The 13603-nt window shown below is 36.5% G+C and overlaps 1 protein-coding gene across 2 annotated transcripts in view; it reads left to right on the top strand.

Moving 5' to 3' along the window:
- LOC131801555 (zwei Ig domain protein zig-8-like) overlaps nucleotides 1-13603 on the top strand; it is a 356956-nt gene that overhangs the window by 270736 nt on the left and 72617 nt on the right. For both annotated transcript variants that reach the window (XM_059120326.1, XM_059120325.1), the window contains exon 5: nucleotides 7985-9323. In XM_059120326.1, coding sequence (XP_058976309.1) covers nucleotides 9230-9323 — 94 coding nt within the window. In that variant the 5' untranslated portion in view covers nucleotides 7985-9229. The remainder of the gene's footprint in view (nucleotides 1-7984; nucleotides 9324-13603) is intronic.

Below are 13603 nucleotides of genomic sequence, written 5' to 3'. Positions count from 1 at the left end.
ATACGATATTGTGGACCTATATAGACTATTCCGTTTCAGGGATAAAGTGCTCACAAAGAACTCCGTGTGTGGATTTTCAGACAATACGATTGGTAAATGTGGCTAAAATCATCAAAATACCGAATATCGCGGGGTATCGTTATATGGAAGCTATACGTTATCGTTAACCTATATAGAGAATTCTCTGTCGGGGGGTAAAGTGCTGACAAAGAACCCCTTGTGACCATTCCGTTGAAAACTATGGCTAAAAACATCAAGATACCGAATAGCGGGGGTACCGTTATATGAGGGCTATACGATATCGTGGACCTATATAGATAATTCTCTGCCGATGCATAAAGTACCCACAAGGAACCCCTTGTGTGGATTTTCAGACAATTCCGATGAAAAACGTGGCTAAAATCATCAAAATACCGAATATCGGGGGGTACCGTTGTATGGGGGATATACGATATCGTGGACCTGTATAGACAATTCTCTCTCAGGGGGTAAAGTACTCACAAGGAACTATTTGTGTGGATTTTAAGACAATTCCATTGAAAAGTGTGGCTAACATCATCAAAATACCGAATATCGGGGGGTACAGTTATATGGGGGATATACGATATCGTGGATAGACAATTCTTTTTGAGGGGGTAAAATGCCCACAAGGGACTCCTTTTGTGGAATTTCAGACAATTCCATTGAAAAATGTGGATAAAATCATCAAAATACCAAATATTGAGGGGTACCGTTATATGGGCGCTATACGATATGGTGGACCTATATAGATAATTCTCTGCCGAGGCATAAAGTACCCACAAGGAACTCCTTGTGTGGATTTTCAGACAATTCCGATGAAAAATGTGGCCAAAATCATCAAAATACCGAATATCGGGGGTACCGTTATATGGGGGCTATACGATATCGTGGACCGATATAGCCCATCTTCGAACTTGACCTGCCTGCAGACAAAAGAAAGATCTGTGCAAAATCTTAGCTTCCTATCTTAATTCGTTTAGACTGTAGCGTGATTACAACAGACGGACAGACGGACGGACAGGACATCGTCTTAGAATTTTACGCTGATCAAGAATATATATACTTTGTTGGGTCTAAAATGATTATGTCGATGAGTTACAAACGGAATGACGAACTTAATATACCCTCCATACTTTTTTTTTGTGGAGGGTATAAAAATACCGTATATAGGGAAGTACCGTTATATGGGGGCTGTATGAAGACCTGGGCCTGCATAGACAATGTTCTATCATCTTTATATGTGGACTATGCCAAGACGTGGACCTACGTAGGCAATTTTCCGTCACAGAATGTAGTACCCGAAATATCATTACTATGTTTGAAACGATTCCGGGGAATAAAGTCACTAAACTCATCAAAATACCGAATATAGGGAGAGACAGTTCAATGGGTCCAAAACTAACTGTAGACGAAACTACCTACTTCGTTTCGTTCGGAAGATAAAGTGATTTCCACAGTAAAATCGACATAGAATTTTATGCTGGTCAAGAATATATATACTTTTTGGGGGTTAAAATGTATAATTGTAGGTGTTACAAACAGAATGAAAAACTTTATGTATGGAGGGTCCACTTGGTGGACGGTGGACGAATTTTGAGCCTCTCTGCCTCTGTGCAACGTTACATATTAGTATATTAACCTAGAGGTAATACAGAAAGATAATTTTCAAGATGAAAGGTATTTTTTTGCAGAATTAATCGAATTTCAATCTTTATTTTTATCTGAAACTATCCTCAATAATTTCTAAAGCGCTTTGCTTTATATCCTAAAGTAAAATTTCCTGTTCATGGAAACATAAGAGTGTATTGTACTATAATCAGAGGAATGTATGTAGATCTTGGTATTTTTTTCAATCACTTGCTACATACAACAACATTTCATTTCACTTAATATTTTTGAAAACGCATTTCTTTAGAGACGGAAACTTATGGACTTCATTTCCTCACACACTCCCAAAATTAATAATAGTTACAATTATTTGTAAATTGTAAATATCTCTATTTTTGCTTCTCATCCCGACGTCATTGAACATCTTTCCTTGGGCATTAATTATATTACTGCATATGTTGAATTAAATTAAACTACACGCAAACGTACGTCCTTATGTTAGGTACAAGTCTTAGTCGATGTCATAGCTGCCCAACTACATGTTCCTCTACTCCCACTGCTTCAGTGCAATAATAACCATAGCAAATAAATTGATTTACTATTACCCAGTGTCACTTGCTTACCCGTATTCGCAGCGTTTCTCAACCGTACCCCAAAGTAACTGACCTGTAAATGACAGCCATAATCCGATTGTTACTTTTATCAGCACAAGCTAAATCCATTTTCATTTAATACATTTTAGAGTTATACATTTTTTTATGTGCCTTCCAGGAATGGGAAATGCTTCCACAAAGTTTATTGAATGAAAATTACTGTTATAGTTTTTCTGCTACACTTCGTGTTCATCCCATGGTCGAATGGATGTTCCTCTCCCGCTTAACTGCACTAGCGCAGCTAACCAACCACACGATAGTAATAATATTTAAACAAAACAAAATTAATTTATGACCCACTTGAGTGCAATTTATTTAAATTGATAAAGTTTTTCGCCACCCCGCTTCTCTGCTGCACAACAAAGTGTGAAGTGTTTCGCAACATCAGCTGAAACAAAGAGACTACGAATTATGCACACTTCACACACACACAAACACATGGGCACACATATACATATTTCAATGTGGAGTGCAAGGACGTGCACCGGATCAAAGGAAAGCGGTACACCTGTAGCCACCACAACCCAATTGGATGAATATGGAAATCTTAGCAAGAACATCCTTGGGGGTACTGGAGGAAATGGAAATGAATTTCAATGAATTACTTTTCGAATATTCTTCAGACACGTACATTTCAGCATTTCCATTGTCTTGACACAATGGCAGGCGAAACAAGACACATTCCGTCATACATTCATTTATGTGAAATGCATGAGTTCTAGTTGTCTGCGCGTGTGTGTGTGTGCTTCTTTTTGTTGTGTGGTGAACCCATATGGATGTTTCCTTTCGTCGTCTAGAGGTAGACGAGTGGAATTTGGATTCATGGAAGAGCACTCGTATTCATTTGGCGAGGGGTGTTCAACGTCTGCGTCAGGCTTGTATTTCTGCATAGCCCCACTAAACTAAACTCAACGACTCTGACTTTTTGCTTTTAAATACAAAATAAACCGACCGAAAAAAAGAAATTTCACAAACACACTCAAATTTATACAATGTGTAAACGCCATAACGTTTGGCTGTGTATGGGTGTGTGTGTGTGTGTGTGTGTGTAACTGCAACACAATGCATGTTAGAATGTAAGAAGTACATTACTGTGTTACTGCTGTATAAGTACTGTATTTCAGTCAGTTTTGTGCCACAACACTAACACCAACAACAACGAGAACCGTATAAGTAATGCGAACACTTCTCATTCGAAAATGTAACAATTCACATACATTTGCGTACGAAATTTACAGACAAATTGAAATACAGATGTGTTTGAATTCAAAATTGTTTTCGACAGTAAATCTTTGAAAAATGCAGTGGCAACAAGTAAAGTCAGCCTTAGTACCCTTCACCATTTGGAAAGTAACATTTTGGAAAACATATGTCTATAAGTGCCTAGTTCAAGGGTGATATATGTTATTTCAAATTTACCAAATATTGAGCAATTCCGTTAGAAAATGTCGAAAGAACCATTATCTGGGACCATACTAAAACACGGACCCATTACGTACGAAAATACAAAATTTTAAACAATTCTGTTTATTCATCAAAATACCGAATACCGGAAAGTACAGTTATGCATATGTGCGAATAATACGAAGGGGCGGGTGTAAAGGACAAAAATTCGATGTCTAGACTTTAAAGTAAGTATTACATAAAACAAACTTGCGGGTAATAGTAACATCCCTCAATGCGATACGATGTGAATTCTGTGCTCATTTATGCAACAGGACTGTCCAGAACACTATTCTTAATATAAGAGCATTTCTTTGAACAAAATTGAAGTTAGTTGGCAAGCAAGTTTATGTTTTGGTGTTGCTTGTGGGTTCATATAGAAAGCTTTAACCGGTCTTCTATGCATAGTTAGATTTGCCCAGGACATTAGTGACACATTTCACAATGATCCCTTCCCCTTCGGCACACTTCCAGGAGGGTGGCAGTAGCAGAGGCACACATATTCTCCTCTGCAATGACAGTTCTTTTATATTAACTTTTTGTATTCATGGTGCATATTGTTAGACATCCCTTGAATTTATACGATTTAGACAAACACCAGTGTGCGTGTGTGTGTATGTGCGCATTGTCAGTGAACGGAAATGCACATACTGCCAAAAGCAACACAGGCGACAGTAACATTTCTCTGCTGGAACTTTGAACATTATGACAAGAAATCTTGTTGACAGTAATTGTAGAGAAAGTACATTATCTGTCACAAGCAGGCTTGGTCGCACATTGCGGATCACTCCTTTTGCAGCATACAGGATAATCGTCCTTTATTGAAAACAAGCAAAGACAACAGGGCTAGCCAGAGCCATATCTGAAATTAATTTTCAAATGAAAGTTGCAGTCATACACTCACAAATTTCCAAAAGATAAACACTTACAACCAATTACGTATAGACAGACTGTGTCAACGTGAAAACGACTGGAAAAGGACGACTTCCAAAACACCAACATTAGCTTTGTTCTACTTTTGTAATGTAATGTAAATTTAATTGAAATACTTGCAAACATTTACTTAAGCATAGCCACAAAAGTTGATTGAAAAATGCAATGTTTAAATCAAACAATGAGGTAGTACAGAGGTTTTACATATTTCTCTGAAATATCATATCGAATTATTTATTACCTATAAACATATGTTTGTGTGCTTTATCTTGAAAATATTAATTATATTTAAATGTCAGCAAACAAATAAATAATTAAAATATGATTGGGTTCAATTGAAAATGTAATGAAAATGTTTAGGAAAATATTGTTGCAACTATATTCATAAAGAAATTATTGTTTTAATTAAAAAAGGGAAACATAAGTGATTAAATTCCAGTGATACATCTACAAAACAATCCCCGCCAAACAAACATCCGATATCGCATACGAATTCAGACCGAAAGTCATATTGAGACATTTAGTTACAATGCACGTCATGTGGGTACAAAACCCAAAAATAAATAGACAATTATCACAAAAAATTACGTATCAGATGAGGCAGGAATCTGAAAAAAGTAGGATACACGCACACAGACAGAATCTCGCACTTTGGACAAAAACTATATGCGGCTTTTCTAATCAAAGTCAGGTATTTTTGGACATATCACATTTTAGTTTGGCTACGGCAAAAAGAGCTTTTTGCGACAGGTGTGGAAACATTTTTTATAAGTTAAACATGTAACGTGGTGGATTCGTCACATGCTTTGTTCAAAGCATACAGTCGTACCCATTGCACTAATAGCAGCAACAATCAATCAACCAGGACAACTTACACACAAGAACATCCGACGAGAACAGCATCACCCATCCAGTCAAGTATTCTGCTACCGTAAAAATGTGTTTACTGCATAAGATAAATAATTCTTGTTTACTTGGTCTATAAATTATTACGACCAGTTTGTTGGCGATAGAAACCGCATAAATCATTTGCTGTCCCAAACTAATAAAATTATTAGTTTAAAATACCTTTTGGATCTGTATCTCATTTAGTTGAGTGACACAGAAGCATCGGCTTGTTATTTTGCAGTAGTTCAAATATTGGTAGTGAATTAGAGATAGAGATAAACTGTAGAAGTACCTAGTCAAAACGACCAAAACGCGAACGGTTATATGTGTTCACGATTCTTCTTAATGGAACCGGACATCCCCACAGTGGCTGCCGATCTCATTTCGTGTAATTACAAAAAGCAAGCTGCCCTGAGTGATTAGCCGAAACCGAATTGTTATGCATTTATGTTACACTACCTGGACACCTCTACAATGAGTTGCCGATAGAAACAAGAACGACTTTATAACTAGTTCCCGACTCATATTTTATCACGAGGACACCATCCCTCAAACTTTTCGAATATCTTTAGATCTTCTGTAACGTACACTTCGTCTATAAAGTTAACATAATATCAAAATTCCTGGTCATCAATCATTAGATTTCCTGATTGCCTATAAATCGTCATCGCTTACCTCGTCCGACACTCCAAAAGGAGTGGGTCAATTTTACGCACCTGAACAAAATCTGATATAATACAATGGACTGCGAAGTTTCAACAAATCGAATAGCCTTTACGATTTGTAATTTGCTGAAATTACGAATTTTTGTAGGGAGGTACCAGTGTAAGAGGTCCATTGTGACCCATTTTGCTTTAGTATTGGTACAAAATTACAAATAGGGGATATATATTTGGACAGGGCCGATCATTTGTTAATCTTCAAAACTACAATTTTACCGCAAACTCTGCTGAATATTAAAATTCCTTGACTAGAATGAAGATTCATAAAGAAACAAATGTTGAATCCAATTACTTCTCTTTTAGAATAATCATCATAAATCTGGAACCAATATTTTCCAAAAACATACGATCTGAAAAGCATAGGTATTTAACGAACATATATTCCTACAAAAAATATCTGATTCGCCCATTCGAACAAAACTGAAGAAAAATTTTACATACAAAATTCAAAAATTCAAGCGAGATAGTGTGATTTTTTATATTTAGCTGGAAAACCACAAGTGGCTATCGTTAGAGCACTCCAACATTTAAATTTGAATAAATCTTTTGTGTCTCGTACCATCGCACGTTACTCTGATGGAAGAAACCCGCGTCGCAGGGGCGGAAAATGGCTCGTGAGCTGAAAATATCGCAATATTCCATTCGGCAAATATTGAAAAATGAGCTCGGATTAAAGCCATTGAAATTCCAAAAAAGTGCAAGATCTTACATCGCAACAGAAAGAAAATAGATTCAAAGGAGCAAAAGAGTTGCTTCGCTTGGCTAAAAATGGTGAACTGCCGAATTTGGTTTTCTCCGATGGGAAAAGATTCGGTGTTCAGCAGTTTGTAAACAAACAAAATGATCGTGTTTACTTGCCAAAGAGATCAGCTGAAAATGTGTACCTTCGGTTGGCCACCAACTCAAGTGCGGGCCATGGTGATGGTGTGGGCCGCCATAACAGCCGATGGTCGCTATCCGCTCGTGTTAATCGACCGTGGCATCAGAATAAATGCCGAATATTATCGCGAAAATATTCTGGAGGGTGTATTAAAGCCTTGGGCACGCAAACATTTTTGCCACAGACCTTGGACATTACAACAGCACGCGCCTCCTAAGAATGGTTACAAAATAAGGTATTGTGGTTTGTTTATTTGGTATTGAGGTTTATTTCGGAGCTAGGCCATTTCTCAATTACCATGGCATATATGATTTATTTCAATCAAAAATATTAATTGGGTTTAATTGCAAACGTATTTCCCTATCTAAGTATGTAAAAAGGTCCCCAAATGGTGAAAATTGGTCGATAGGATTATTTTTTTTCCGTTATATTCACCAGTAAGGAAGTTGATTATGGAATTGCAATCAGAACACAATCCAATGTTATAATTTAAAGGAACTGCCTCTGAGATTCGACAATTATGTAAATAATTTAATATCCTTATTTCATAACTCATATTGGTTTAGAAATATTTTCCCATAGACGCAATTTCAAGAACACAAAATAAAGTTTAAAGAATACGATTATCGCACCATTCAATTACAGATGCAAATCAAACTAAACGACAATGGTGAAAAAAGTTTGCATCTGTGCGTAGCATCGATGCAGAAAATCAAAGTTTCAATCTATGTTTTCTGTCATTTCTCCACAGCGCATTGAAATTAAAATTGCAAATTTCGTTGCTTTAATAATGAAAATTCTTCCTTTTTCTCCTTTTTCTTCCCCCTTCTATTTAGAGATCAGCAGCAGTATTTTTGCCATCCGCATCAGTAGATGTGCCTGAGAACTCAACGGAAGGAAATAGACCAACGAAGCAACTACCAAAACGGCAACAACACAAAACCACCTACAACCCAATCTACTAATCTACCTACACGCAACTAGAAAAGACTCCCTAAGAAACCGAACGTTGTGTAATAACTACTTCAGCAAGAAAATAACAATAGGAGCAAACAACAACAAAAACATATCGGACTACAAAATCCCCTCCGAATGAGTGAATCAAAGTGCAAGTGACATTCCGCGAATAATCCAAGTTCTGTGTGCCACGACCGAGCGTAATTTCCATAATTGAACAGAGCCACCAAATGTAAAGCACCAAACGAGAAATCAACATATCTTTGGGTTTGCGTTCGTTCCAACGAGAGATTCAAACGCGAAATAAGCAAAAAGAAAAAAACTAAAATTCGATTATAGTTGACCCCCTTCAGACATCATCTATCATTCGGCAACAACAAATGCCATCACTTGCCTTGGGAGAATAGAATAAAAGAAACGACATTTTATTCGACCAAGGGATCACAAAAAGTAAAAAATACATGAAAAATGATACAACCTAATACGATTATGACCAACAAAAATATTCGCACAATAGGAAAGCATCATATTATGGACCAATAACAATAAGCATTACAAAGCAAAGCAAAGGAAGCGTACAAAAAGTGCAGGACGATAAAAAGAAATCCACAACAAAACAGCAAAGAAAAAAACGAAACGAGCAGAAGTGTACAAAAGAAACACAATCGAATTAATTTTATTGTCATTGCAAAACAATACAATCGCTCACACACTCACACACAAACACGTGTCAAACGAAGAAAAGTATATGAGCGAAGAAAAAACCCGCACTCAAGAATTACAAGCAAAATAACACTTTAAGAGCGACATTTATTCCCATGCGTCATTTGTCATTGCAACAATTGTAGGGCGATAAAGCGCAGAGTCATTGCCAACCCCAACAACACAAACAACAAAACCATTGAGACAGAACGATTTGTTCAATTCGCATTTATTGACCTCTTGGCAAATAGTGGTCGTTAACATTGCCAGCCAACGATCCAAGGGGCACGATCATACTGCCGACTCTACACGAATAGGACACGAATGCTAAACGTGTGACAAACGCCTTCGGGTTCTCCTCCACCGCACCAATATCATCATTGGTCCTGTAGCAGGAAGTACAATTGAAGGAGCTGCCACAAATGTTGCCCACATTAACGCCAATGCATTTGCTGGAATTACGTCTCATCTTACTTTGCCTGCCATCCATTCTACTGGCCACAACACTGGAGCCAGGTAGGTGCAACTACTTATTGAAATACATAATATTGAACAATTTTGAAATTTACGTTGATTTGATTTTTTCGTATTTTGCAATTCAAAATAGGAGATACTAGTTATTAACGTTTGTACTTCCAAACACAAAGTGCGGAAATTATGTTTTCCACTTCGCAAATCTCTAGCTAAACTAGAAAGTAAAGGAATAATATCTGGGGGACAATTATATGATACTCTTCTCCACGAATTAACTTTTCATGCAAAATGTACAACAAAACGTCCGCCACTCACTGTCAGTTTCCTAACATCACTTAGGAGCGTTTATGAATGCGTACGACTTCAATGTTTTTTAAATTTTTAATTAAATAGAACGTATATGGGAAGTACTTTTTATATCCTACACCACATAGTGGTAAGGGTATTTTGTCTTTGTGCATATATTGTTACTTTTAAGGATCTTCATAGAATCATTTTCTGAGTCGATTTATGCATGTCAGTCCGTTTGTCCATACGCCCATGTATTTTTGTGAACAAATTGCAAGTCGCATTTATTATCCAATTGAGATGAAATTTTCCAAACGATATTTGTTTGGCCCAAGAACGGACCCTATTGAAATTGGTGAGAATCGGTTCAAATTTAGATATAAATCCCTTATACATCTTAAACCGATTTCGGGTTAATTGTGTGCCAAATGGCCAATATAATTTCGAATGACACATCCAAATGACCTGTATTTTGGCACATCCGACAGAATTCAGTCTAGAAGCAAGCACATTAAATTTGGTAAAAAACCGGTTCACATTAAGCTATAGCTTACATATATATGTTTCCTCCGATTTTGTGTTTAAGTCCCTCACATTCCCAATATGCACCCCACAAACATGATATTTGTTACCAGATATCACATACAGCCCAGAAATAGCTCTGCCAAATTTTATCAAGATCGGTTCAGATTTGGATATATCTCCCAGTTTCATATATCTTCAACCGATATATCTTCAACCGTTTTCGGGTTAATTGTGCTCCAAATGGCCCATATAAGTCCGAATGACACATCCGACCGCATTCAGTCTAGGAGCAAGTATGTCGAATTTGTTGAAAATCGGTTCAGATCGGTTGGCTATGGCTCCCTTATATTTGTTTCATTCCATTTGGTTTTTAAGTCCTCACATTCGTAACAACAATGCTATTTGTTACCAGTTATCTTGTAAAGCTCGGAAATACCTTTACACATTTTATCGAAATCCGCTTAGATTTGGATATAGCTCCCATATATATCTTCATCTCCATTCATCAGCCCGAATGGACTGCATTTTGGCACTTCCGATGGAATTAAGAAACTGGGGCGAAATTGATTCAGATATAGCTGTAGCTCCCATAATGTGGTGTTAAAGCCCCTCACATACGTAATATGCACTCCACGACAAGGATATTTTCCACCATATGGTATTTTTTTCTTATTCAACCGAAGTTTTTTATTTGGTGCTACTCGGTCCGGTATATCTATTGCTCCAATAAGTATTTTTTTTAATACAATTCTTATTGAAGTCATATCATTGGTATGATTTACTTCACATAAATTTCCAATATAAACTTTTTTGTTACGAGAGCTGTACTAAATACGCATAGTGGTGTAGGGTATTATATAGTCGGGCCCACCCGACTTTTGATCTTTCCTTACTGGTTTAACACAGATTAGTCTGTATGTGCTAAAATCAAATTTTTAACTCGATTATCAACTATTTCAAAAGGGTTCACAAATAAATTGTTTCATATTAAATCATGATAAATGTGACCTGAATTTTAGTTACAAGAACGCATGAATAGTTACGGTTACAAGAACAACAATAACTCAGAATATGATTCACAGAAGCATAATACCCTGTACCACATATATATTAAAAATATATAAAAGTGCAACCGATGGTGGATTTTCAAACCTGTTTTTAATATACATATTCTCGCACAGTGATATATATTCCATTAAAAATGGTTCAGGAAAACGGGATTTGGTGTGTCACTGTACTAATATTCTTAATTTGCAAATTTACACTGGAATTTGAATCACCATCATATTACGTCTGCGCATTTATTTGATTGAAAATAAGATATATTGATGCACATTTTGCTAATAAGCAATACAGCAGTAAGTTGGTAATCGGGATTTCCAGTGAGTTTAACAACAAAGCATAAAAAAATCGAAAGAGGTCCACCGTCTTCCTAGTGTCAGATATTTTGAAGGTTTTGGCCCTGGAGTTTTAATTTGTGCAAAAAAAGAAGTAGGTTTACATCTTGGTATATCCACTCCGACTCCAGCTCCGTATTTTAGGAAAGTTATAGACTCCCAGTGTATTACTTATAATTTGTTATTTCGGCATATTTGTTTTGTGGTATATAAATATATTTTATAGCCGTAGTGGAAGTTTCCATAATATCAATTATTGTCCAAAATTTATCGTATCTGGAAGTCTTATTAATGATTGATGTGTCCTCATTTAAAAAAGACAATCCGACATATATTACAGCCTACACTCATCTTTATTTAGGTCCAAAAGTGATATTTAAATGTCATTAAATGATTATGATCATATGATACTATTATTACGCTTAAAACAGAACGAACCTGACATTGGGGACGACCCCTATATTAAGATTTTTCATCCAAGAAACGAATTACAATAACATCTTCAAAGATTATTTTGTGTCTGACAATCTAATATGTCACCTCGCTATAAAGCGGGAAATTAACCTACCGGATCATTTTTCCTTTTTCGTTTTCTCCTATTTCCACCAAAGACTTTCATTCCGACTTTGCACCAGAATCAACTGATTTTGTGAAATATGGAATTTTTGAATTCAATAAATTGTGAAGGCATATTCACGATTTAGAGTGTAATTCAAAGGTTGGATCTTTCTGAATGTACTTTGATATTATATTTTCTCAATTTTTTTAAAAATTTAGACAGATTTTAAAATATTAAGTATTGTGTATCAAACCGTTTTTAATGTAATTTTATCTCTGGATATTTATTTATTCCAAATTCTATTATATATCCCACACACAGCTAAGAATAAATAAATTGATTATTATTCCAAAATCACATTTAAATAGTTACTTATGCATTCCATACTTTGAATTCATGTCCAATTTTCGTTACTTATAATATTTGACTTTTTCATTTTCAACGTCAAAACGTTTCGGTAGTTGTGTGCAAACCCTTGTCAACCAGATAACGCAATTTATAACAACAACGTGAAGATGTCCAAATAAACAAACAAGAATTTCCATCCACCGCCCCAGCCTCTGCTGCGCAACGAAAATGTCCATACCGAATTTGAGTTGCGACGTGTAATAATTCCTTGGCCCACTTATCTGATTAACAAAATGTAATAACTTTTCAATTTAAGTCCTTCCATTCCCAAAGATAATTTCGGTCCTGTGGTTAAGGTAGATCATTTGCATTTCCATAAGATTTGTTGCGGCCTCTTTGGGGTCCACTGTCCTCCCTTTCGCTGTTCGCACAGATAATTTATGCCGTGAAAACCACAACAATTGACAATGGAGCCAAAATGTGTCACTATCGCTGGTTGCCAGGGGATGTATGGTGCGGTTGGCAAACACGCTTCTAAGGCCGCCATTTTTGTGGAAATATTTTGAAATTCGAAGAGAAATTTATGCAAAAAAAAAGAAAAAAACCGTCCAAGTCCAACAACACAAATCCCAAAAGTTAACATAAACAAGCATACCTGCCAATCCCCTTCTGCCACGTTGCGGCATTAACCAACGGCTACAATCAGTTGTTCGATGTTGTTTTGTTTGTTGGTGGTCAGAAGCGACAACACCAGCGCAAATATTCACAGATAATGGCGACAAATGGCTTGAACTCACTTGCTTACTCGCGCCGAGGACAAGTGGCAGTGGCAAGGACAGGCATGTCCTTTATGCTAAGTAATTTTACTTGTTGGCATAGGTATCTGTTAATCTGTCCCCAGTGTCTTTTTATTACACCTTATTATTACGCAGCTACACTTGGTTGGTTTGTTGGTGGTTGTCAAAAGTGGGGGACTTTCCGTTCGTCCATTTGTTTTTACAGCTGTGCAATGTTGGGATGTCAGCAGCAGCAGCAGTAGCACAGCAACGGATAAACAGCCGTGTTGTTTTTTCTTTTTGTGACCAGTTAAGGTCACACTAAAAGCCCTCTAACAAATGTCGCGACATAAAATGTACATTTCAGATATTTAATTTGGTTGGGATTTCTTCCCATATTCCTATTAGTTTTGTCGGTTGCCAGAGAGA

This window comes from Musca domestica, unplaced genomic scaffold, assembly GCF_030504385.1.
Source record: "Musca domestica strain aabys unplaced genomic scaffold, Musca_domestica.polishedcontigs.V.1.1 17, whole genome shotgun sequence".
In the NCBI taxonomy this organism is placed as follows: domain Eukaryota; kingdom Metazoa; phylum Arthropoda; class Insecta; order Diptera; family Muscidae; genus Musca; species Musca domestica.
This window is presented reverse-complemented; position numbering and strand designations above follow the sequence as displayed.